Below are 25,772 nucleotides of genomic sequence, written 5' to 3' on the forward strand. Positions count from 1 at the left end.
GAGCGCTGGCAGCCTTTCACTGAAGTGTCAAGGTTGGCACCTAAAGTCCAAACAGTACACCACCAGTGATACACTATTAATAAGCTATACAATAAGCAAAGTGTCACACTCAAAATAAATGTAAATAACGCTGATGTTGCATGCAGGAAGTCTTAGCAATGGTCACAAACAAAAATGTTGCTGGCTAAGTAGCACTTATTTAACGCAGATTTAATCGAAGTAAAAAAAGAAGAAGTCTAGATTGATGTAAAGGGTAGTGACCAGTTGATGCTGTTTACCTGTTAACTCGACATTTTTGACAGTTTTTATCAGGTTGACCTACATTTGTAGGCTAGCTGCGTTAGCCATTGCTAACAGCGCCGCTAGCCGACACATTTTGACGAAACACACCGAAGTAGCCTCTAACCTTGAAAAAAGGCCACAGTGTCGCAGGTCTCACAATAACCAAACGTTAAACAGAGACACATATTTTCCAGTTATGCTTAAAAACTGGGCACATACGTAGCATTAGCCGGCACTGCTCTTACCTCTTCTTTTCGGGTACAGTTCCTGTGTCCATTTCAGGACGAAAAGACCTGTGTGGAGTCTCTCTATCGGTATAGAGCTGTGTTCGGGCCCGTCAAGAAATGAACCAAAATCCCACGATTTTCTACCGATATCAGTCCGTAAATCCTTAAGTGGATTGCATAAGAGTCCTCTCTTTGTGGATTTAGTTTAACAAATCAAACTCTCGACCGCTAAAAGCAGATCCTCCGTCGACTTTCCTTCAGAAATATTGCCACGCTGGAGAGACGTTCAATTGCTGAGACAATGTTGCTTCAGAGTAAAAGTGTTCACTCCTCCTCCGTTCCGCGGATGCGCAGTCACACGCTTCTTTTCTTTTTTTTTTGCATCGAGGACGCGCACAGGAAATCCGAGCGTCCCACCGACAAACGACAGATTGCTGTAATTTTCAAGAAGATCCTACAACAGCGAGACATACAGCGACTGTTAATAGCTAAATATCACTCTGAGGTAAATAAACACATGTAATAAAATAAAATAAAAGCACTGTTTTAAATAGTGTTAAATGTAGAGCTCTTTACAAAAGCTGTTCATAAACAGTCACAGTGAGTTATACCACAAATAGTGTCACAGCACTGTATTTAAGCCTAAACAATAATATCATTATGCACCAGTATTTTTATATGCAGTTACAATTCATTACAGGCTTTTTAGCACCCAACAAAGGACTGACATTAACAAAACTCCTCAGTGTTGTAACATTTTGTTTGTTTGTTTTATAATATTCGAGTTTCTTTGTTCAAACAAACAAAAAGATCAGAATCACTGCTTTATTGTGCGTTGATTGTAAGTTTACTGTTGTGTCGCCCCTTGAGTCTGAGCCAGGAAAAATTCTGAAATGTTATTAGACTTTAGAAGTTAAAAAGTTCAAGGGCAGATGAGGATTTCTTTGGTCCTGGAGGCGGGCTTGGTAAATTTCCTCCACTGCTCTGGATATTTCTGTCCAATCAGACTTCCTTCACCTCCTCCTTCACCCTGTGGACTTCATTTTACAATGAAATCTGTGATTCAGTTTTACTTTGGAAATGAAAAATAATAGTAAAAGAAAAGCAAAAAGGAGGAAACTGTGTATGAAAAAACGTTTTGGTTAACTGTAAATAACTGGACTGAAAAATAACTAAAGTAATATTATGTACTTAGAAGAGCTAATTATGACAACATAATAATGGACACCAAACGTCTTTCACTTTAGTCTTTTCACATTGCTACAACACTGTATGTACCAATAAAATACAAATATATTTACTAAGTCTGTATTTTTTACTTTATGGCTCGTTAGTTACCTCCACAATGTGTTATAATCCTTTTAGTATAGTGTAAAAGCCTCATGTCTTTATATTTTGTTTCCAAGGAGACCGACTTTCTTGTAAATTTTAATGTGGTCTTGAGCAATAGCTCTCCAGGCTTTGTGAAGGTCTTTCCAAGGTTTTCCTTGGACATTGGCTGCTTTTTTTTACTCACTGACAATCCAATTGTTATACCTGACCATTTTCAAATTGTTTTCAAATTTCAAATTTTTATTTTGTTTTGTTACTATCAGCCTGTAAGAAAAACATGTTTTTTTTAGTTATTTTTAAAGATTCATCTGTTAAAAATGCCAAAGATAACACAGTTTGATGGGCACCAAAGCGATGATTTCCAAAGAACTATTTGCTGAAAACTTGGTATATCATAGCAACAATATCTGAAAGCCATGTCCTTAAGAAATAGGAAAAATTCTGCAAAGACCTGACACAGGACCTACAGAGGATTATCTAACTCCTCAGTTGAGTCACGTAATGTTCACTGAAGCCTCATCAGTTTCAGTGGAAGGGTAGCTATCAAGAAGCCATTGTTAAGGAAGAGAAATAGGGAGAAAACGCTGAGATGTGCCAAATTACATCACTTGTAACAGGTTGTATGTAATGTTGAATCGAAGATTAAAATTTTGGGTTCAAATGATCATTAGTTTGTATGGAGAAGGTCAGGAGAGATCCATAACAGTGAGTGTCTGCATCCATCTTTTTGAACAGTCCTCTATACCAACGGTTCACTCCTAAGATTGTGTTTAACAAATACTATCCATATTATAAGAAATAATAATAAAACACATATAATGAAAATGGTAGGGCAGCACTGTTGCCGCACAGCAAGAAGGTCCTGAGTTCAATTCCACCATCAGGCCGGGGTCTTTCTGTGTGGAGTTTGCATGTTCTCCCCGTGTTTGCGTGGGGATAGGTTAATTGGTTAATCTAAATTGCCCATAGGTCTGTGTCTCTATGTGTTAGACTGGCGACCTGTCCAGGGTGTACCCTGCCTCTGGCCCTATGACAGCTGGGATAGGCTCCAGCGACCCTGGAAAGGATAAGCGAATGGATGGATGGAAATAGTAGATATTTTTAAAACTCAACTGAAACCAGAAAATTGCCTCTGAAAGTAACTTAAATTACACCAAAAACGAACTAAACTAAACTTATGTTTACTTTGGGGCGGCAGGGATAGCTCAGTAGGTAGAGTGTTGGCCCCATGATCGGAAGGTCGGTGGTTCAAACCCACCGAACGGCTACCCTGCGGTACCCCTGAGCAAGGCACTGTCCCTACACACTGCGCCCAATGGCTGCCCACTGCTTCACTGATTGAATGGGTTAAATGCAGAGAGGAATTTCCCCAAGGGGATCAATAAAGTATACATACATTCATGAACTTGTAGACTAACGATTCTGTTCTAAATCACAGAAAAAGTTAGTCGCAGGTTAGTTTGTTCTTTGTGTTGCCTTACAATGCTACTAGGTGAACACATATTGATTGTTGCATCTGGTCACGATAGTTAGACAAAGCCTTTGCAGTGACTTCCCGTTAGATAAAGGGTGTGTGGCACAACGCCCCTGAATTGAACTTTATCTTGACGGTTCATATTGATTTCATCGAACAAACCTGGGAGGGTTACATTTTTATTCATTACACAAGGCAAAAAAAGAGAGAAAAGTGTAGAAATTGAAGTTAAATCCTGATAAAATCCTTTATTACTAGACCTAGAAACTAGAGAGACCTGAGGAAATTAGTTTAAAGTAAACCATGCATGTCTACATAGGATTAATTGTGTGTGGGGTTTTTTATATGCCTATTGCGTCCTTTAAATGTAAATCTGATGGATTTTTTATTTTTTTTAATAACATAGCTGTGCAATATGTGCTTTGGCAACACTAACTGAGCTTATAGGTTTATTTTTGCCTCATTATGCTACTATTCAACATGAAAGTCAACAATGACCTTTCACTTTAAAATTCCCTTACTGTAGCTGTTGGAGATCCTGTTTACTTATCTCCACACTGTAATTAACATTATGATATCGGGAAGTTGAGAGGTGGTGTTAGCCACACCTTTTTTGTTGTACACTTGAGTATAAAACGTGCCAACAAACAATGCAAGATTAGCCTTTCGTAATGCGTTTAGTGCGAGCAACAAAATGAAGACATTTATATAAGAATGCATTAAGGAAATCCTGCTGTGTGATAACAGCATTAACACAGCTCTGAAAGAGAAGTGTTGAAATGCAAAAGGAAGATTGCATTGTCATTGTTATAAAAGACACCATCTGATAGGAAGCAGTTTTCTTTGTCTGAATCACTTTACGTAAATTCTAAGAGTTTATGAGTCATGATCTTATATTAACTATAGGTCAGAGTGAATATGAGGCCATTATCTATTCATTTACTGACAAAAATGAAGCTATTGATTTATAGATTTCTATAGGGAATTACTTATGTGACGTCTGTGCAGAGAGACTTTTTTTCCATTATCGATCGCTACTTTGGGGGTTACCAATCAAATGCATAGGACAGCAGGGTCAAACGGTTATTCAATCAGTCATTGCAGAGACACTGCTGGCAGCTATCAGGAAGTCTCAGTAATGAATGCTGAAGGAAAGCTCATAAATCTCTTCTTCACTGAGACACAACCTGGGGAAAGCTGCCAAACTGAGGGCACAACAAAGGATAAACAATAAGCAAAGTTGCTTAATCCAGTGTCCTATGCTTTATATAGCACATGTCGACCGTCGTTGTTAGGGAAAGCTTAATGTAGATTAGTGGGCTGCTGTAAAGTCCACATCAAGGCTCTTCTAAATAATGAGTGATCAGAGGCTTAACAGGGGTTTGAACCGCAACGGGAAGAAATTTGTGACACACCACTGGCTCAAATGTATAGACAGGCAGCAAGTTGTGCTGGACCAGGAAAGTTTTCAGTGCAGTTTAGTAGCTAAAACACCATCATTTTAACAAAAGATCTTTCTGCATTTGATTTTTTAATGATGGTGGTGGAGAATCGTCACCATAGCCATTTCTTTGGGTTGAGATGGGTTGCTATGGAGGCCATACTCATGTAAGCTTCCAGTCCCTCATCATGCCACACGGATGGAGCCTTTTTCATCATGGACAACTGCTCTGACATGTTTCGTCAAAGGGTAGAGGTAATCACTCATAAAAATTTGTTTTCATTTCATGGTGTTGCTTCACTCAGAGGGGAGAACCGGACTGAAAACCACACCAACATAGCAGGTTCAAGCAGGTTCCTTAGCTCAAAAGGTTTGTTCTGTGCTCAGAAAGCAGAGGAGGCTTCGTTTTGAGGCATTTCCGAGTATTAAGGTGCTAATGTGCAGTATTTAGAGACAGAATCTTCCACAGGACACCCAGCTGAAGAGATAAACAGATGTTGAGACCCAAACTTCCTCATTCAAACTAACAGGAAGACTCCGTCCTGGAGGGCTGGGCTCGTTCGTGTCTGTGCAAGTTCCGGAGGAAAGAGATTCATCTCAACACAGGGTTTTCTTTTCTTTTTTGTCATTGTGTTTTCAAAGTTTTTGCTTTTATTTCCAACATCATGCAGTATACAATACTGCATTTATATATGAATTCAATGTCACCCCCCTGAAAAAAAGCATCACTTTTTCCTCTCTCGTGTCTTCCTTTTTCTAGCAAAGGCGACAGTAGTGACGCTGTGTGGTTTCCTGTTTATTCTCTGCTGGTTTGCTGGCCCTCCACTAGACGCACAGCACAGAACTGCAGGGTTTCAAGACTTACGTGTTTTTCTTATATTTTTTATGGATAAGAATAAACAAACAACAAACAACAAAAACATGAATTCACTTATCCAAGCAGGTCTGTAGAAAGTGCTGGAAGCTTTCAAACACTCTGGCAACAGTTGAACAATACACTAACAGGGTTGTGAAATCTACAGACTTTTCAATATTTCACAGTTACCATGAATCATCGAGCTGCTTTCACCTCAGATGAAATCTTGCATCATCGTCTACATGCCTGGCGGAGCAATTTACATGGAGAATCACTGCGACGGATGCCAAGTTTTTCTTACTGGGTGTGGGCCACAAATACTCTATTATCGGGAATTCAGTGCAGTGAAATTCTATCCTTTAACCCAATTTCAACCTTTATCTCATTTCAAAACCAATATTTCAGGCTTCAGGTGATTTTAACCCTTTATTTAACAGTGGATGGACTCAGCGGTTCACTATTTTGAGTTTCTGTGTGAATTTGTGTTTTTTCCAGAGTGGAGACGCATCACTCAGAAACTATTCCATCTGTGCATGAAATCATTCCAGGATTTGTGTAACTTTGACTCTTCTGGGAATCTCCAGCAGATTTAGATCCCAATTTTTTTCCCCCCCATCTCTGAGCAGCGAAAGAGCAAAAATTGAGCAAATAGAAGCAATTTCATCACAATACAACATAATAAAATACATCCTGTCCACACGCACATACACACTTGCATTAATGTGTAAATGAAGCCAAAACTAAATGTTATTTCAAAAGCTGGCCACACTCCACATTTGGGTCTGAGGTACAAGTTCTTACAGTTCAAGTGCAGCTCGGGTCCTTGTCAAGCATGTTTTGGCTGGCCGCTTGGAACTTTCGCACAGTTATATCTCTGGGAAATGTGTCCGCACCGTGTTTTATATGCCAGTGGAAAATGTTTTAGGCAAATGCACAGACACTGAGAAGAGTAAGGGTGACCGCACAACTGCTAGTGGATCAGTCTCTGAGTCTTAATTCTCTAGCAGTTCAGGTGAAGTAAAGGAAAAGTTTCTGAATTCCTCCTGGTTGATGGAAGGGATCATAGGGTCATCGATGGGCGTGAGCGTGGGCTCTTCCTGAGTAAAATCTGGGTCAAAGTTGTTGACGTCCTCCGGGGTTTTCTGGAGGACAACAATAGAGTACAGTCACACACACAGAATGTGAGACAAAATCATACACTGCGTAATGTCTGGTGAGTACACCTATTATCATATAGCATCAATAAAATCATGTGACTTACAATCCTGGGCTTGAAAGGTGGCTCAATTTCTCTACGATTTAGCTTCTCCCAGTCGATACCTGTGAAGAAAGCGTGGCTGGTCACAGCCTCCTCTCCACCCTCTGTGGGCACACAGCCCAGACGCCGTGCCGGGTTTTTGGTCAAGAGCTGCGAAGATAAAATGCGGATGAATTAAAAACAATTGATGAATTAAAGACCCAATTTCATCCAAGCTTTAGCTGTCGGACAGATGGCCTCACATCTGACTCTAGAATACTTTGGTATAAAGAGTCCATCGTGAACTCAAGGCCTGCAAGGTGCTGTGGCTGCAAAAAAAGCCCAAATCAACACCCCTCCACCACCATGTTTGACGGTTGTTATGAGTTTGGTCTTCTCCAAATATGGCACTGTGCATTATGGCCAGACATTTCCACTTTCGTCTGTCTAAAGGACATTTTTCCAGAAGTCTGTTTGTTCAGATGCAACTTTGCAAGTCTAAGCTGCGCTGCCATGTTCTTTTCAGAGAGAACAGGCTTTCTCCTGGAAACCCTTCAAAACAAGCCATACTTGTTCAGTCGTCTTCTAATTGAACCGTGATGAACTTTAACATTTAACACACCAACTGAGGCCTGTAGAGTTGGGATGTAGCTTTTGAGGTTTTTTTCCAGTTTCTATGAGCATTGGATAATCTGACCTTGGGTTTAATTTGCTGCGACTTCCACTCCTGGGAAGATTGGCAGCAGTCTTGAATGTTTCCCTCTTGTGAATAATCGTTCTCTCTGTAGAATAATGAACTTCAGATTGTTTATAAATGGCCTTGTAACCCTCCCCTAGATTGATGGACAGCAACTTCAACAACTTTTTTAAGACCATTGCTGCTGTCTTTCATCCTTGGCAATGTGATGACACATACCTGAATGCTTCAGCGCCAAAGCTTATGCTTATACTTCCTGACAAAAAAAGAATTAATCAAATGTTGATTTAGCAGCAACTGCCTGCTACTTATCCTCTCATTTCCTATGGAAGCAATAAGGGTCTACCTAGTTTTTCACACACTGTTTTGGGATTTTTGCTTAGGTTCTGTTAAATAAATACCACAGTATAATATGTCATGTTTTGGAAATCATGTGAGAATGCATTTACCTTAGCAAGAGCTGCTAAATGCCAAATTATTTTTGTTATGTTAACTTCAGAATATAAAGCGAGTTTGCTTTCCGTTTACCATGACTGTATGGTTGGTGCAAAATAGGGAAATGTGTAGCACCAGATCAGATTAGATTTCTCTGGAGGGATGCCAAACAGGGCTCAAGTTCATCTAGTGAGTCCTTCCCTCTCAACTGACAAAAAACACACACCCTGAATTGTGTTAAGCTCCTCCCACAAAGCCTTAGTTGGCCAGAGTTCAACTAGTTTCAGTAATGTGCAGCTGAGGTGTCTCAACTTCCTGGGGTTGTATTCATTAAAACAATAGTGAATCAGCCATTGAACTTTAACCGTTTCTCTCTGACCAAGGTCGGGTAGGTGGTGCAGGTCTTAGGAAGAAGCCCAAACAAAAACAAATAAAAGTTAAAATAGTTTTAACTTGCCTCTGGGGGGGAAACAGAAAAAAAACACCACTTTGTTTTGGAAAACCGTCTCGCATGGTGACTCTGTGTGCACCTCAGGGATAATGGTGACCTTCAGACCCAGCACAGCAAACTAATGAGTCCCCGTCTCCATTGTGACAGTGTTAAGATTAACCTGAAGACACTGATTAATACAGAGATTAATACATCTCATTGTGTCAGCTCCAAACGATATTAACTACCAGAGACTTTGCCTAAACAAAACCGCATGTCTCAACAATACTGAGCTCCAAGAGAATGAGGAAGCAGCTGCGGAGGTGATGAGGCAATGCCCAAAAAGACGCGAGGTGTCCCAAAAGCACCAAGCTACAATGAACAATAACGAGGATTCATAGAGACTAATGAAACTCTGATGCCTTGCCATGCGTAATTTTATATAATAAACAGCATGTGTGTCGCTCTGCTGTAGTCAGTGTCTCTGCCAATAACGCCTCCAACATGATTGATTGGGAGATGCACAGTTATTGTTCATGTAAGCCTTTTCACCCGTTGCTTTTCCTTTGTACATCTATGTACTGAACTGCATCAGCCCATGGTTGTGACTGTACTTTAAGACAAAAACATGCTTTGTTGAAATGTTGCATTTGTCCCTTTTATACTCATCACTGCTAATGAATAAAGGTTTAAGGTTACAGCAGTTAAACTCAGGGATTTGCAGCTGTGATGACATTATTTCCAGTTACTGAATTAAAACATGTTTGAAAAAAGAAAAAAGGCACACCAGTAGACACCAGTATGGTGCTTGAATTGGAGTTAACTGTAAGCACGACAGAGTAGCAGAGGTGACTCAGTTCAGGAGCAAACTGACCACAAAACCAAAGAAAAACTTTTCCACTAAAGCTGATGCCATCTTTCCATGGCTGCACGCCAGTTGTGCCATTCTCAGAGCCAGACCTGCCATGTGGGCATTTCTGCATGAAGAAGCCGTTCTCCTCTACACTCGCAAAAAAGACGTTTACGGGAAGGCGGGGAATATTAGAGCTGAAACTTTTAGTCAATCAATCGGTCGGCTGGCAGAAAAATCAATTCAACACTTCCAGCTCCTGAAATGAAAGGTTTGCTGTTATACAACAATATAAATTGAACAACTTTAGATTTATTTCTTTTTAGATTGTTGATGCTGGGCTGGACAAAGCGATCAAAAGCGCTTTGTTTCAGCTCTATGTGATAGTTTAACTTGACCATTGGCATCTACCAGCCTTCAGGTATTTTCACCATGACTCACAAACTCGTGACATTTCTACAGCCATTCTCACACGACCTTGAACAACCTGACAACTGAGCTCCATGAACTTCCTTTTAAGAACAAGGTGATCTTGGCAATGGATCTGCCTCCAGTAAAAATAGAGCAGCAGCGTTTAAAATCCACTCACACCAGTCAGTAACGTGTGATAGTGGGGGGCAATGACAAATCGGCATGGGAAGACTGATTTGGTGCTTCCTCAGCCATGCGGGAATAACAACAAGGACACGAGGAGAACAGTGTGAGAGAGAAGGAATGGAGAGGAGGTGCAGTTGTATTTATAGCTTGTGTGCTGAGGCTGGGCAGTGAACCATGCCTTAATATAGTTATGTAAAGACCCCAGCCAAACAGCTGGCTGGAAGACTGTGTGGGGTTGCCACTCACTCTGCAGTCAGACGGTGTCAGTCAGGCAGACAGACAAGAATCTGGCTACTGATACAATATCCAGGCATGGAAATGCTCATCCGTTTTTCTCCACAGAGATGTCACAAATCCACTGACAAATTGATTTCCTCTATCATTACATGAGTTAAAAAAAAAGCCGTTCTGACATTTCCTGCAATTGTATAAAGCAAACACAGTCTGACGGTGCTGGTCTGAGAAGAGTGAGACCTGGCCTTCACCCAGCTCCATTTATCATTAAATTTTTATTGCTGGTGACCGCAAAAATGTGAATAAAAGATATTACTCCTGGCAGACTCACAGCTTTCAGTATATTGACTGCCTCTGTGCTGAGCCAAGAGGCATAAACAATCTCTTCATTGAGGATGGATTCAAAGAGGTCATCTTCATTTTCCGCCTCAAAAGGAGCATGTCCAGAGAGCATCTCATACAGCAGCACCCCGAGGGCCCACCAATCCACAGAAGGCCCATACAGCATCTCTTGCAGGATCTGTGAAAACATGTCAGAGAAGAAAAATGAAGTTGAGCATGAGTATGCGATTTTAGAGAGTCTCAACAGCAAATTTAAAACCACTTTATGAAGTTTAGTTAGGGGTATGTGCTGGATTAGCGGAGCTACACACTGAGGAGTAAGTGTTGAGGGCAGCAAAGGGGTCTTTCATAAACGCAGATGCACATTCTTGGTTAGAGAAAAAGCTCTCAAACACGAGGATGCAGGCCATCTTAATTCCTCATTATGAAAGCCAAACACGCCTCTGAAGGCGCAGTCTGAAGAAGTGGAAATCTGGGCTTGTCAAGTCAATAAGTTGACCTCACAGGTGTGCTGCCTTCCAGTCAGGAGGGAGGGAGCTTGAAGTGCCGGGCAGCGACCACAATGTTTGCTCTTAGTGAGGTGGTGTGATGGAAATTAAACATATGAACTCAGAGAACCTGAGCTGCTGGAAGCTAAAGATGGCCAAGTTTATTCTTTAGTGTCATCTTAAAAATGGAAATGTGTAAACATTGCTTCAATATATGAAATGTTCTATTATAAATCTGGAGCTGTGTTATTTTGTGTTATGTTTTCTGCTGGTTATTGTAGGGGGGAGAAACTGACCTCAGGGGCAATATAATCCGGGGTCCCGCAGAACGTTCCCGTGGCAACACCTTCAAATATGCCCTCCTTGCACATGCCAAAATCTGCCAACTTGCAGTGACCGTCTTTGTCAAGAAGAACATTGTCCAACTTTAGATCCCTGAAAAGAAAGGCAAACGCAAAAAGGAACAAATAGATGAGGTATTTGCTCAGGGACTGTTATTCAGCACCTATAAATCAGAAGCCTGAAATAAGCCACCAAAAATCCAATTCAGTGCTCAGACTCCAGTCGCATCCTGCTGGTCTTGTTTCTAATTATATGTGAGGAAGGTAGAAATTTGTGGTGAGACAAAAGGAAATGGTTCTCTGAAGACAGTGACACTTAAAGCAGAGGGAGACACTGACGGACAACTCCCTGACCCTTAACTGGCAACCAGTAAAAAAAGAAAAATCGTTGGAGCTGGGGTTAAACACCGGTGCCCTCGTAGCTTACCATCTGCACGGAGTCAAACTGGATGGTACACAGAGAACCACACAGAGCCATTTGTGCGCCCACTGATGATGAAATGCACTTCACACGGATGAAAGCAAACCCTTGCATATTTGACACCAAGGGAAAAAGTGTCTGTGTTTATTCTGCTCTCAAGAAAAGCAAAACTTCTTCTCCCAGTTATTCCATTTTATTGCTCTGCCTTTGTGAAGCAGGCTTAGCTTAAAGCAAAATACGTAAGTTGTGACCACTTGATAGAAAGATGCATTTTGTTTTTTCTGCCACTCACTGCTAATATGCACCGTCTTCACAGTATGCCTTCCACGGGTATATTTTCCCCTCTGCTGACTGTGCATGGGGATGTCTCCAAACCAAACACTGGAAAAATCTCCTGTCCTGTGTTCACGTCAGCTGACAGAGCGATTACAGCTGTCGAGTGTGGGCTCTGGAGTTAAGCTCTAATCTGTGATCAGGTGACTCAACTTCAGACAGTGTTACATAGATGGCCTGATCCTAGCTGGACAGTGATACTGTTAATGTATACATAACAGGATGAGAAAAACCAAAATACAGAAAGCCTGACTGTAAAAGACTGAGGGTCAGGAACCAGTTTGGTTCGATTAATCGAGTCTGCCGTTCTCCATCTTAAGCCGATTGTGTAACGCTGATCACACACAGTCAAAAACATGGCAAAGAGAGCAGCTCTGACACTCACACATCACAAAGTACACACAGACTGTGTTAAGCTGTGTTAGGGATAATCACAGCTAGGAAAACAAAACTGGGAAACTGGACGCAGGAGAAAGTATTTTTAAGTAGGTGTCTGAGCTCTTCCAGTTATATGGCCAGTTCTGCTTCTTGATAATTGTTCGCACACTGCCAAACCATTTCCTGGACCATTATTGGGGGGTTTTTTTTTCAGTATGAATGTGTCCAGTGGGAAATTTAACTGCCTCTTATCACTGAGCTACACAGAACCACACATCACTCACTGCACCTAATCATCCTGTATGAGCTCCTTCATCCAACGACTTCACCACATGGGAGAGACAAGCCTGACTTGAGCCAGTTTCACACATGAACTCTGGCCGATGTCAGGAGAGAAAATGTTGTCACTACTGCCAGTACTCTCTTTGATTTAATTTAATGTAATGTTTACCTGCATTTTCCACCTGCTAAAGCAGAGAAAATGGAAGTGCTGCAGTGCACGGGCGAAAACGACTGATGATGGAAACAGGTCAATCAAACAATGCGATGTCTGCAGAAAAAAAATGCTGCGGTGCAAAATGAGTCACTGAGTAGGAGATAGAGTTGCACTAATAAAAGAGATTCCAAAGAAAAGAGGAGGAAGTTCAGAAAAAGTTCTGACGCACAAACTTTGTTTTTTTCATTGTGGTAAGAGTCTAATCAAACTATCAAAGGCTCCTAAAATGTTATGCATCAACCTAAGGATGCGATATATATCACAACTTGCATAAGCCTAAAAAAAAATTGAGTATTTTTTTATCTATTTTGTTCAGCCTTGAATTTACTTGTTCTTTGCATATGTGGGTCAGGACAAAACAAAGAGACACACAACACCTCCCTGGCGGAGTTCAAAACAGGCTTCACAAAGCATGTGTTTATTGCACGACACTGAGCAGCTGTTCGCCATACAGCCTTTTTAATCCTTGTGGATTTAATTGGCTCTCCTCATGAAACGTGCTCTCACTCTTAAAAGCAGCCAGTGTGGATTCAGACTGCAAAACTGAGTTTTCATGTCTAAAACCTCAAACTGAAACCTCGAGAACTGTACACGTCTTTTTAAGGACAAATACAGGAAACGCAAGGACACGCTGTGGCGTCAACTGAGAAGCTTCAAAGCCTCAAAGCCTTTACCTGAAGCCAAAAACCCCCCCACACAGTGTAAAAGACACGCATATTACACAACACAAGGACCGAGGCTACAATTTTATTCTTCCCACACTTGCCTGATGTCAGAGTTACTATTCTGGATGCTTTTTACTTATTTAGTTATAGCACGCAAGGTGCATGCAACCTCTTCAGCTTGCTGTCATGCTATGCAGTGCATGCTGAAAGGAGACTCAGACATACTACTAAGTATAACTCAGGATTTACTGATGTTCCTTTTCCTTTTTCATTGTGTACTGGCAGGACACCAAAAGATTTCCCACTCAACTTTCCTTGAGCGGACAGTCCGAAAAAAAGGTCTTTGAATATATGTAGCTATTAGAAGCTGAGGAAGGGGAATCGTTATTGGCTCATCTATTCATAATTCTTGGTAAAAGCTGGCGTTCTGTCACAGAGCCTGACATGTGTGGACACAGTGTGTTTCTGTAGAGATGAGAATTCTCAGGAATCTAAAATGTAACAACATTATCACAGCTCAGGATGAGATACACGCATAAACACAAATATGCGTTTATGCGTAGCAACAATATTGTCAGAGTCTTCTGTGTCATTAATCCTTATCAAATTCAAGGTTACATGGAGTATTGGAGTCTATCCTGATTGTCATGGGGAAAGAGGTGTTGGATACACTCTGATCACGTCGCTAATCTACCACAGGGCTAACATAGAGAAACACATAACCATTCACACTCGCATTCACACCTACAGTCATTTTAGAATCACCGTAATCCTGCACATGTCTTTGAGAGAAAGTTGGAGTACTTGGAAAGAACCCACACAGACACGAGGAGAACATGCTAACTCCACGCAGGAAGGCCCCAGACTGGATTTACAGTGTTGCCTGCCTCTCTTTTTGCCTGCCTAAATAACCGTGGTAGTTTATGCTGAAACCATAACCGTGAAAAGTGGCAAGTTTTCATTTATTCTTTTATTTACAGCATGTTTTAAGTTCATTATAGATTCTCAGCTTGAGGAATACGCTTCATTTGTGCACGTCGTTAATCTGTATCCTACTAAAACTGCTGAATGAAGCATATAATTGTTAAGTAGGTGATGCAGAAAATGTGTAAATGTTTTACTTGATTCAAATCTGCTGCTGGAAAATATATATTTTATATTTAGAGCCTGAAGCAGAAAGCCTGACTTAACAGAGAAAGATGATAATTACTGTCATCATCCGTTACTTTCAGCTTCAGTTTTAAGCTTTGTTGAGTCAGCTAATGCAAAGACACACTAGATGTGTTGAACGTAGTTTGTAGTACAGTGTGTGTTTGTGTCTGCTTGCGTGTGTGCGCGCTGACACAACAAGATTTAGCAGCATTATCCTCCTTGATGTGATTTTATCATTTGTAACTTGAAATTTGGATTTTTCTTTTTATAAATAAAGACATTTTTAACACAAATTGATGGCGAAAAGGCAAAAGTGGTGCATAAAGATGAATCAGAGTGCAGGAAATGGAGTGCTTCCTGGGAGAGAACCTCCACACCCTCCGCTTAATGCATGAATTAAGCAAACTCTCATTAAACCTGCAAGTATGCTTGGTAGCACATTTTCATTGGATGGTTCTCAGCGGCAGTCTTCTTTAACGTGACGTATGAGTCTCAGGATTGCAATGTTCTGATTTAGTGTTCACAGCCATGTAGTACTTCACATGATTCATGTATCATATATGCAGTTTCCTCTTGATAAGAAATTGATTCCGACATCCAAGAGAAGAAACTGCATAATTAGTGTCTTTGCAGTAATATTACACTCTTTATGATATTAAAGTTTTTTTTTAAATATAGTAAACTATGGTAGTGAGCTCTGAGCTCGCTATAAAGGCTAGTTCGATTGCTTTATGTATTTATACCTGTAAATGATGCCTTTGCTGTGCAGGAACATGAGCGCAGAGGTGATCTCGGCTGTGTAGAAACGGGCTCTGCCTTCTTCGAACTTCCTGGACTTCTGGATGTGGAACATGAGATCGCCGCCGTTCACAAATTCCATCACAAAAAAGAGACGGTCCTGCAGTGAGAATTAGGAGATGACATTTACACGTGTGCACACAAAACCCCCACTGAGCACACAGAAGCTCCCACGTTATTAAGCAGTCCAAGGAGCAACGACCGCAAACATGCTGAGGCTGCTTCAAGGATGTTACATGGCTGCTTCTCATTAACTTCAGATGCCTGTATAATGTGTTCCTGTGCAACCAACTGCAGCTTAAAGTTAGCAAAAAAAAAAAACCCCTAATCTAACTCATAAATCTTTCTTTCTTTCTCATTACAGGCTACGGTCGATAGGTGATCTACAAAATGGGAACCTGGGGAAAAGACTGCAGTACGACATGATTTAGAGATCTGCCTCTTGAAGTGATCTGGGTACTGAGGCACAGCTGACTCTGTTTTACTGGCCTGTGGTTTAGAGAGGTCTGGCTTTTCCCCCCCCCCTTTTTGCACATATAATGTCCAATAAGGACGTGCTGCACAGGCAAAGTAGGGAGCACTTTGTATGTTCAAAGAAATCTCTCTGGGTTTTTCTGTCTTATACGAGTCAAACTTACTTGTCAGGCCATCAGAGATCTGGCGTGACAATTTACTTTGCAATACTAAACCCCTCCATAGATAACCGCTCAAACATAAAAGCAAGAATGGACGTCACTTCCTGGATCAGCTCTTTAATTTGCCAATATAGTGGTTACTGGGATTTCCAAAGTTTTGCTATCCAAAGAGTTTCTCCATTCATCCTGGAACCTGACGAACATTAGTCGGACTGTCTATTACTACTAATTTCCTGGTTAGCACTTTAGATGACCTGTACACATGAACACAGCTCCACTTCTTAAACCCTCTGCTTCAGATTCAGGTTATGTTTAAAATATATATAATACATTAAAACTACAACAAAGCAGCCTTTTTATTAATACAGTACTTGAAGCATTCATGCCGGAGGTCAGCATGCCGACTGTCTGATCCCTGCTTGCAGGTAGGAGTCGTGGTTAGGGTTAGGTTCTTGTATCGGACTAACGGGGCTACTATGTAAACACGGCAGCTTTTAAGCATACTCACATGAAATGAGCTACTAATCTCTTTTGTTTTTGCTTATCTGTAGAAACAAAAAATTATTACATCGAGATTTGTTGCGATTTAAATGCCTTTTTTTTATATTTTAAACTTAATCTGAAGACTCCTCCAGGGCAATCAGTGTACCTACAAAGTGGGCCTTGAAAATGAAAAATATGCATATAGTTAGCAATGGAATATCATCTCTAAAAAACATTCTACATATTTTAGTTTGAATTATTGTGAAATGGAACTATATGCCATGCAGAAAGTGCCGCTAATTGTCCCTTGCAACGTGATTTTGTGGTATTAGTGTGAACTGAATGACTCTATTACCAAAATATAGAACGATTTTACACTTCTGGTATAATAAAAGGTGCTTTTAAGTATTTTGTCAGGAAACAAGTGACAGGCATTTAAATAAAACAGGGCGTTCTCGTGGAACAATAGCTGTTGCATTGTTTTGTCTGGGTTTGAAACTGTTTGCGCAGCAAGCTCACTTCGATCTCAATCAGTCGTGGTTCAACCAACCAAAGCAGATTAGAAATATCCCGTCTGAGCCAGAAAAACAGCTCTGTCAGTCAAGCATCATTCACTGGCTTGTGCCAGGAGTGAACAGACATAAGATTGGGGAACTGCTGCCACCTTCTGACCACATGATGCACTGGCATCTATGGAAACAGACCCATATTTTTCTATTTACATTTAGCACCAGAAACCAAAAGTAGGGTGTGCCTGAGTGCCGTGACCCTTACTTGAACCAGTTCTGTGGATCATTTACTGGCAAGCAAAGCAGTAAAAACGAAAATAAGGTCATATGAGGCCACGACATTTCTAAAGCACTCATAAGGAAGATCTGTGCATGACACAGACATCATGAGCCAAAACATCCCCTTCTATTTTTCAGCAGAAATGTCATCATCATCACAATCTTCAGCCATTTAAGACGGGGTGAAAGCTTCTCATGAGTGAAGAGGGCTAAAAGTCACAAATGAGTTTATGTGAAAGAAGTGTGCGGCCATGCTTTCACTGACCGGTGTCTGGAAGCAGCAGTACAGCTGTGTGAGGTACGGGTGACAGCGGGCCAGTGACAGCACCCTCTTCTCTGTCATGGTGCACTCGACGTCATCATCCTGCAAAATGATGTCCTTCTTCAACACCTTGACCGCGAAAACCCGATCTCTGCCATTTAGTCTCGCCAGCATCACCTGGAGAGTAACACAAACATAGTAACAGGAAAAGCCACGTGAGAAAGTGAATGATTTGCTTAACTGCTAATAAAATGTGCTAAACTTGACAGCGACAGGATTTAGGGTCCTTCCTGGAAACACCTGCTAATCATTTAGAGTGCTGGCAAGTAAACTTAAATTTAGTATTTGCTAAAAGTGTCTTTTTTGGCAGCAGTTTCCATTATTATCAATTGGACCGATGCGCTGTTTAGAAAGTCGCATTGTAATGATGCCTAAACGAACAGGACTTCCTTCCACAGTATTTCTGTTTAGGCTTTACAAAAGGTTTTGCAGTAATCTGCAGAGCAGCCATTCTGATATTATCTTGTGAGATATCTTAAATTCACATAAAAACTCCAAAAATTATGGTACTTGTGCTACATTGATCTTCAAAAACAAATCAGCCAAAAACATTTTCCCACTGGCATCGTGGACTGTCCAAGCTTAAGGGACACAGTGAGGTTCTTCTTGTGTCAGGGTTAATAGATTCCCTTTATTAATTCCTGCAGGGACATTAATTCTCTGCTTTTTATCTACTTTACCATCCTTGATATTATGAGCAGTGGGCAGCAATCGTGCATTGCCCGGAGTAAGCCTGTGCATCGGTCAGAGGAACAATAACGAGACATTTGCAATGGCGAGATAAACTGGAGGAAGAAGCCAGCACAAGCATGCTAAAACCGACCCAGAAGGGTTTTGGCCTTCTGTGTGGGTTTTGATGAGGAAACAATGCTAACCACAAACCACCATGTTGCAGTTGGCTCTTTAAACCATCTCTATTTGCAAATTTTGGACTCATAATTGAAGCTTTTAACCTCTTTAAGTGACCGTTTTGAGGCCTCAGTTGTTAATGTGGGGGAGGCATTTCAACAACACACACTCTTCAAGCATTTTTTTGAATCTCTTTAGCCACTGGTGAAAGGGTTCGCTCACTTTTCAATATATGGAGATCAAAATTCAGTGTTTTTTAATGCCAGTTGTATATTTTTGTGGTCATGTAAATGTTTTATTAGTCAAACGTTAGAATTAAGCTGCTCTAATCCATTTTTGTCCAGTATGAGCCAATACTCATCATTACACTAAGTGCACAGAGCACTTCCTATAATCTTATTATCTCATTCCTACCTTGCCAAAGCTGCCCTTGCCCAGCACTTGAAGGAACGTGAAGTCTGAAATTCCTAGCCGTGGCAACTGCTGCTGAGTTTCCGTACAATCCCTCCCCTCAGATGGAGTCCTCGTCTGTTCTACGTTTTTCACCTGTCAATGCAAAGAGAAAAAGACATTTCTCTGATTACACTCACGTTTGTGATTAGGATTTAGAACTGTTCCGTTATTCTGGAAAACTCAGACGTTTGTACCACTGATTTCCGTTTGGCAAGTCCTTCTGCCTGCAGACCCATCTCAGCGAGCTTGTTGGCCAGTTCCACACTGTTGACCCCACAGTTGGGAGCAACGTTGCATTTGCAGCGGATGTGGACGTTCATTTTGCAGACTGAAGAGAGAAATCACAGAAACGGTGACTCTATATGAAAGACAACTTTTGGATGCAGATATTGAGACATGAATGCTGATGCGAGTCTTACTTTTACAGTGCAGCCCCTGTCTGACAATCCCCCACAGCAGCGAGCCACAGTGGTCACAGAAGGTGGGCGACTTATAGTTATGCATGTTGAACTTGTGAGGGATGTTGATGCTGAAACCTTGATTTATAGGCTGCAGAAAGAGAGCACACGGTAATTACGAGATGTAAAACTGCTTTGCAACAGCATCGTCCACAATGCATTTTCAGTTCAACTCAGTTTTATTTGCACAGGCCAACATCACATGTAGAAGTTCAAAGGGCTTCGCAGGTATAAAAACATATGAGAAATAAAGTCACTTACATATTAAAACATTTAAACAAACAAGCAACCCATCAGAATACACATTTACACACATATATAAAACCACAAACGCAGACATACAAATAACAAAAGGAAAATTAAATCATAAATAAAATCCTGTGAAACAAACAATCTTGGAAGTAATAGAACCAGAAGACCAATATGTTGATGAATAATGATGCCTATCTTCTGTATCTACCAGATTACGTGAGGCTCTACAGTCGAATTATAGCACTAGTTTAGTGCTAGATTAAAAGAGATGTATTTTTTTTGTGTTTCTTCAAATCATCTGTAGAGTTTTCTTCCCTATTTTTTTGAGGTAGGTTGTTCCCAAACTTTCCCTACTCAATAGCTCTTCTAAATGTTGGGATGGGTGTTGTTTTCTAGAAACTCAATGTGCTGGATTTCTAGAAATTAGTGGAATTTACTTAAAACTAGTGCAAGTGTCAGGCAATTTTCAGACATGTACCAGGTGGATCTAGTGAGCCATATTTGTTTTTTTGTTTTTTTAAGAAAACAAAACAAAACCCCACACTCTATTTTAAACGTAGAGCAGCAATACTAAATACTCTTTTGGATCTTTCCACAATTTCGTATATATTATTATACAGAGCTATAGTAAGAAATTGAACCTGTTTATAGACTTTTAAGACTAGACATTGTAAAATATTTGATCATCTTATGACATAGCAGTTTTTTAAATTTATACTTGAATTGCAAATATAAGTGGTTATTTTTATTGGAAGCGTTATTAATGCTAAAATTTATTTAGTAATTCAATATTTGTGATTTATTTAAGTTTGATTAAATTAATTGTAATAAAAATGAGTAGTTATAATTGCAATTGTTACTTTTTGTTATGCAGTTACAATTTCTATGTCAATATATTGTTTTTACTGTTTCGGTTTTCCTACAAACATGGAAAATGTCAGGACATTGTCTCAAAGATGTACTCATGTTTGTGGAGCTGTCTACTTGCCTCTTTTATATAAGTGCCATGCTCTAGGACAGCACCTGTAGTAGGATGTGCACACATGCTCAGTTCAGAGAATTCAATTTTATCTTTGTAGAAAAGTTTAAATGTTTAGTCACATGATCTTATTGCAGGTACTGGGAAGCAAGTTGCTTGTGTCTACTCAGGGCTGTACTTTGCTATGTTTGTTACATTTATGGAAACTGCCAATGTGCATCAATAAAAATGTTCATACACTAATGTTCCTTTAAATGTATGAGGAACTGGTATGTTACTATGTTAACTTCACTGACATTGATCTGCAACATAAAAACATCCTACAAGTTAAAAAGGCCTGTAATACGCTCCAATAACACTCGAGGGTTGAAATTTTGAATTTCTACGTATTTTAATGAGTGCCCTATAAAGGAGAAAGAAGTTTTATTTTAAAATCAGTTCTGTGAGATAATGGAAGTCATTGTAAGTCTGCTAAGAAACTGTAATGATGTGTTCTGTTATTTGTTTTAGTTAATAACTTCACAGTCAAGTTTCAAGTAAGCTGCAGCCTTCTCGCAATCTTTTTGGGAAGTCCAACAAAAAGAGCATTGCAGCAAAAGACAAAACAAAAAAAACAACCAAGTTTGCTTGTTCAGTTTATTAAGATCCTGCATGAACCTGCTCCACCCTAATTGTGTGAGTTCATCAGTATTAAAATCAAACATTAGTGGCTGAGTAAGCAAAGCCTCTACCCAATGCGACTGTGCAATACCTTTTAGACATATGATATTTAGTAAAAAGCTGTTATCACTTAAAGGTAGTGAGATTTGGAAAAATATTCCAGCTGTAATAAGAGAATACATTTAAAACTCATCTCAAATGATGGCTAAAAAGGAACCAGACCTGTGACCATTCATTTTATACTAATGTGTGTTATCTTTAATGCCGTATGTGTTTATATTCATTTGTTGTTCTGTGTTTTCTTATTGTACTGTGGATTTCATGTATTTGTTGTCTGGACTATATTGTTGTACGCTGTCTGATGGTGTTTTAATTTTCTTTGTTATTTATCTTTTGTCTGCCCTGTCAGGGACTAGAGCTAGAAAACTGTTTAAGGTTCATTCTTGCACATTTGCGTGATAAGTTGATTAATCTGCACTGTCCCTTTTGAATAAATAAATTCAAAATTCAAACTCGTCCGCAGGAAATGAATGCATGAAGAAGTTTTTTAGAATCATGGTGAGTCTGGTACTGTCACACACATCTTCCTGAAATGGAAGAAGTTTAAAGCTTGCATCACAGTAATGATCATAAGACTTAACTTTTGGTTTTATTCTGTCAGCTCCTAATTTGCAAATGAGCAGATCACATTTTATTTTAGGACTAAGCAAAATTTTTATCTTTAATTTTTTTTAAAATTGCAGTCATCCATTTGTTAAAGTCAGCCACTCACATTGGTGAATGAATTCAGTACACTGTCACCTGGCTCCACAGAAATACGCTGTCTAGCATCTGTGTAACTACAGTAACAAAAATTTATGCTGTCTAATAATGTTTCCATGCATGTAAAGAAAAAAAGTAATGGACCCAGACAGCTACCCTGTGGAGCTCCAAAGAAGAAAATGTGCAAGCACCTTCCATGAAAAGAATTTCATCTGTTTTGACAATATGCCTCATACTTATGTTTAATTTCTTAAAAAACAAACAAACAAAAAACTCAATCAATTACTCTCTGTCACTTATGATCAAATAAGACTTTTAAAGGAACATAGCATAAAAGAGACAATAAGTCTAAAGGAATTATATAATGATGATTATACTATATTTACAAAATTTGTAAATGGTGTATTAAAAATAAACATGCTTAGCGTATAAATTTTTATTATCCTGTCAGATTTTAGGGAAGAGAAACTTGTAATATTCAGCAAAATATAACAAAACTAAGCTACATAGTTGCGTTCAAACTGCTAAAACTGTCATGGATGTATTTATAGAAGCATAAAAATTTATAGTGTTCATATGTGGAAAATAATAGTGCAGTACAGTGTTCTGCCTCAGTGACCAGTCTAGACAGAATATAGAAACAGGAAACAGCCTACTGATCACTGCAGGTGTTAATCAGATGCGTGTGTGAATGTGTGTGTAGGAGGGGGAGGGTGCTTTTTTTTGACATTCTGTATTTAAACAAAAAAAAAAATCTGTAAAGAGAACAACTATTTAGAAGTAAACATGCTGATTAGAGTGTATTAATGTGTCGTTACCTGTTCTTTTGCCGTTTTCTTCATGCGTGGACAGACAGTGACGACCTGCTGGTGGCATCGTTTGTGCACCACACAGGTACACACTGAAAAACAAAAAAAAAGACAAGACAACGAGTCAATGGCGGACTCATAACAAACACAGGTGTGTTTAGGCAACTGTGGTAAAAGGCAGAAAGAGAAAAATAAGTTCTGCTTACCTTGACACTGGTAACCCTGCTTTCCAAAAACACCCCTATTAACATAAAAGAGAACACATTTAGATCCAGTTTACATTCTACACAGAGATGCGCTGCCAGCACTGAATCACCCATGCGTGACTTTCTCACCAGATGAACTCTTTGCAGTGAAAACAGAAGGTGGGCTGACGGAGGAAAGTGGACATAAACTTGTGCCCATTAACCTGGTGTATCCTTCGCCTCACGGCTCCCTGCCGCTTCCTTGTAAACTGTTTGAAATTCTTCACTACGGCCTCATCTGGCAACAAGACAAGAACATAAGTTTGTAACATAAAAAGCACAGAAGAAGTGCGTGAACTCTTAGAATGGATTCATCACATTATGGGATTTCTTTAAAGTGGATATAAAGTCTTTATTTATACTTGAATGTGAAATATGAATTATTAAAATCTGTGTTTCTGCTCAACTCTGAGGATATTTCAGCTCAACATCACTGTTTTGCATTAATTCAACAGTTTGTGATTTTTCTGGTTCTTTTAGATTTGAAGTTTGATGACGTACTATTTAACTGTATCTGACAGTTACATGTGATGGTGCTGCATTACAGTCTGTGTGGCTGCGTGATTTTAGCGAGGGGGTGTCTGGGTTACTTCTTTGGTTCATTTTGACAGCCTTCATCGGGATATTTCAGGGAGCCACTCTCACATAAAAATGTCCTCTACACACCCACTACAGTGTATGGACAAGCAAGAAAAAGGTGGAACGATTAGCAGCTAAAAGCAGACACTGTTATCTCTCACAGTTCTAGGACTACTCCCAGGGACTGTAAAAAAACAACTTTTTTATTTTTAGGATGAATTATTGTCAATCCTCTTATCTTTCAATCAACTGATGAACTGTCTCACAAATGACGTAAAAAATTGCCATCGTTGTTTCCATGAACTGCAAGATGGCATCTATGATATATTAGTTTTGCCCAACCAGCAGAACAAAAGCAAGACAGACAACCAACAAGCAAAAAAAACAAAAAGAAAAAGAACCAAGCCCTGAATTATCAACCTGATAAGCTGGAACAAATAAATGTCTGGCATTTCTGAAGGATTTTTAGAATACAAAACAACAGTCTGATATTACTTATTTGTAACCATTTAAGCCAACGTAACAGACAGACACTGCCTACACAAAAAAAAGTCTGACAGAGAATTTTCCATAACTAAAAATAAAAACTCCTGACACTATTAAAACATGACTTCTTTCCCATATCACATAACCCTAGCATGATTCACAATATATTTTATTTTTATTAAATAAATTAATTCAGTCATCTCTCAAAAGATCAAACAAGACTTTGAAAGGAAGGCAGAATAAAAGAGACAAAGAGTCTAGAGTTGTCATACTGTAATTTATGTTGTGAACATCTACACTGTGTAACTGTGCGTTTAGACCTAAGTAATGAAAGTCAGTAAAGAAATCTGCAAAACCACACAAGCATTACGGAAACCTTTTTGCTGAGCCCACACCCCACCCCTGCAAACAACACATAGATGTAGTGTGGTTATTGTATGAAAAGGGGGCGTTCATTTCAGACTAAGAGCCTCTACATATACTGCAAAGCCCAATATACACACTACACATATTTAGTCCAACATATATTTTGCTTCAGGTGGTAGTGCGCTCCACGGGCGACAGGTATTTCTTGAAAATACACAACATCTTAATTTAGATTTATGCATTTGATGTGGTGTTTGTTGCTATTCATTGTGCTCTTGGCTACTCTGTTACGGTCTTGTCATTGAATATATATCTATACATCAAGAAAGAGACTCTGTGGCCAGAATTTGTTTTCTAATTGTAGACTTATTTAAGAAACTTAAGGAAAAGTCTCAAAGCTAAGTAGATTGTATCTCTTTTTAAACATGTGACAGTGTGACAGATGGTTCTTGATTGGTTGTATTGTTCTTTACATGCTTATCAAACTCGAGGTGTGAATCTAAAATTATTCCTAAGAATTTAAATCAATTGACTTTCCCCATTTCTTCATTACTTCTCTTAATTTCTTTTTTTCGAATGAAGAAACGCATATAAACATTTAAAATTCAGTACATGATGATTATGTCGTTGCCACAGATTGCATTGTCATCTGCATGAAGCTGGTAGCTAGCAGGCCATTCAGAAACAATTGAAAAGCAGGGGACCAAGCACTGATTCTTGGGAAATGCCTCTCTATGCACAACCTGAAATCTTTTTAGTTTTGAATGAGCAAGAGCATGCTAACTTGAACAGGGCAATAATTATATACTGTAACACTGATCAATATTCAGTTAAGTCAAACTGTGATATGCTGTCATTTAGCCACATGAGACTTTCCAACTTAAAGATATGAGAAAGTCTTGCAATTCTGTCAAAATCAAACACACCATGACTCAAAACCCACCTGTAGCAGCAGAAACTTATGTATGATTTTATCAGTCTACCGTGGAGGAATTTTGGCTTATTTAGAGCAATGCTTCAGATCACTGAGGTTTGTGGTTTTTTGGGTATTTGTTCATGCACAGCTCTCATGGTCCTGGCACAACATTTCAATCAGGTTGAAGTCTGGATTGGGCCATTGCAGCTCCTTAATTCTTTTCT

General features: G+C 39.6%; 2 protein-coding genes across 2 annotated transcripts in view; both read right to left on the reverse strand.

Annotated features, from left to right (window-relative positions):
- The window catches only part of hif1aa (hypoxia inducible factor 1 subunit alpha a), a 16,032-nt gene extending 15,167 nt beyond the window's left edge, over window positions 1-865 (reverse strand). The window contains exon 1 of the mRNA XM_005723967.1: window positions 528-865. Within this exon, the coding sequence (XP_005724024.1) occupies window positions 528-559 (32 nt within the window). The 5' untranslated portion in view covers window positions 560-865. The remainder of the gene's footprint in view (window positions 1-527) is intronic.
- Window positions 866-6,025: 5,160 nt separating this feature from the next.
- Window positions 6,026-25,772, reverse strand: part of prkcha (protein kinase C, eta, a) — a 29,176-nt gene continuing 9,429 nt past the window's right edge. Inside the window, exons 3-14 of the mRNA XM_005723968.1 lie at window positions 23,292-23,439; window positions 23,163-23,197; window positions 22,966-23,048; window positions 19,456-19,585; window positions 19,231-19,364; window positions 18,998-19,129; window positions 17,678-17,851; window positions 15,452-15,606; window positions 11,219-11,357; window positions 10,424-10,612; window positions 6,874-7,020; window positions 6,026-6,754 (exon numbers count right to left, since the gene is read on the reverse strand). Coding sequence (XP_005724025.1) covers window positions 6,605-6,754; window positions 6,874-7,020; window positions 10,424-10,612; window positions 11,219-11,357; window positions 15,452-15,606; window positions 17,678-17,851; window positions 18,998-19,129; window positions 19,231-19,364; window positions 19,456-19,585; window positions 22,966-23,048; window positions 23,163-23,197; window positions 23,292-23,439 — 1,616 coding nt within the window. The 3' untranslated portion in view covers window positions 6,026-6,604. The remainder of the gene's footprint in view (window positions 6,755-6,873; window positions 7,021-10,423; window positions 10,613-11,218; window positions 11,358-15,451; window positions 15,607-17,677; window positions 17,852-18,997; window positions 19,130-19,230; window positions 19,365-19,455; window positions 19,586-22,965; window positions 23,049-23,162; window positions 23,198-23,291; window positions 23,440-25,772) is intronic.

Source organism: Pundamilia nyererei, unplaced genomic scaffold (genome assembly GCF_000239375.1).
Source record: "Pundamilia nyererei isolate P.nyererei 1_Seehausen unplaced genomic scaffold, PunNye1.0 scaffold00010, whole genome shotgun sequence".
NCBI classification, from domain to species: Eukaryota; Metazoa; Chordata; class Actinopteri; order Cichliformes; family Cichlidae; genus Pundamilia; species Pundamilia nyererei.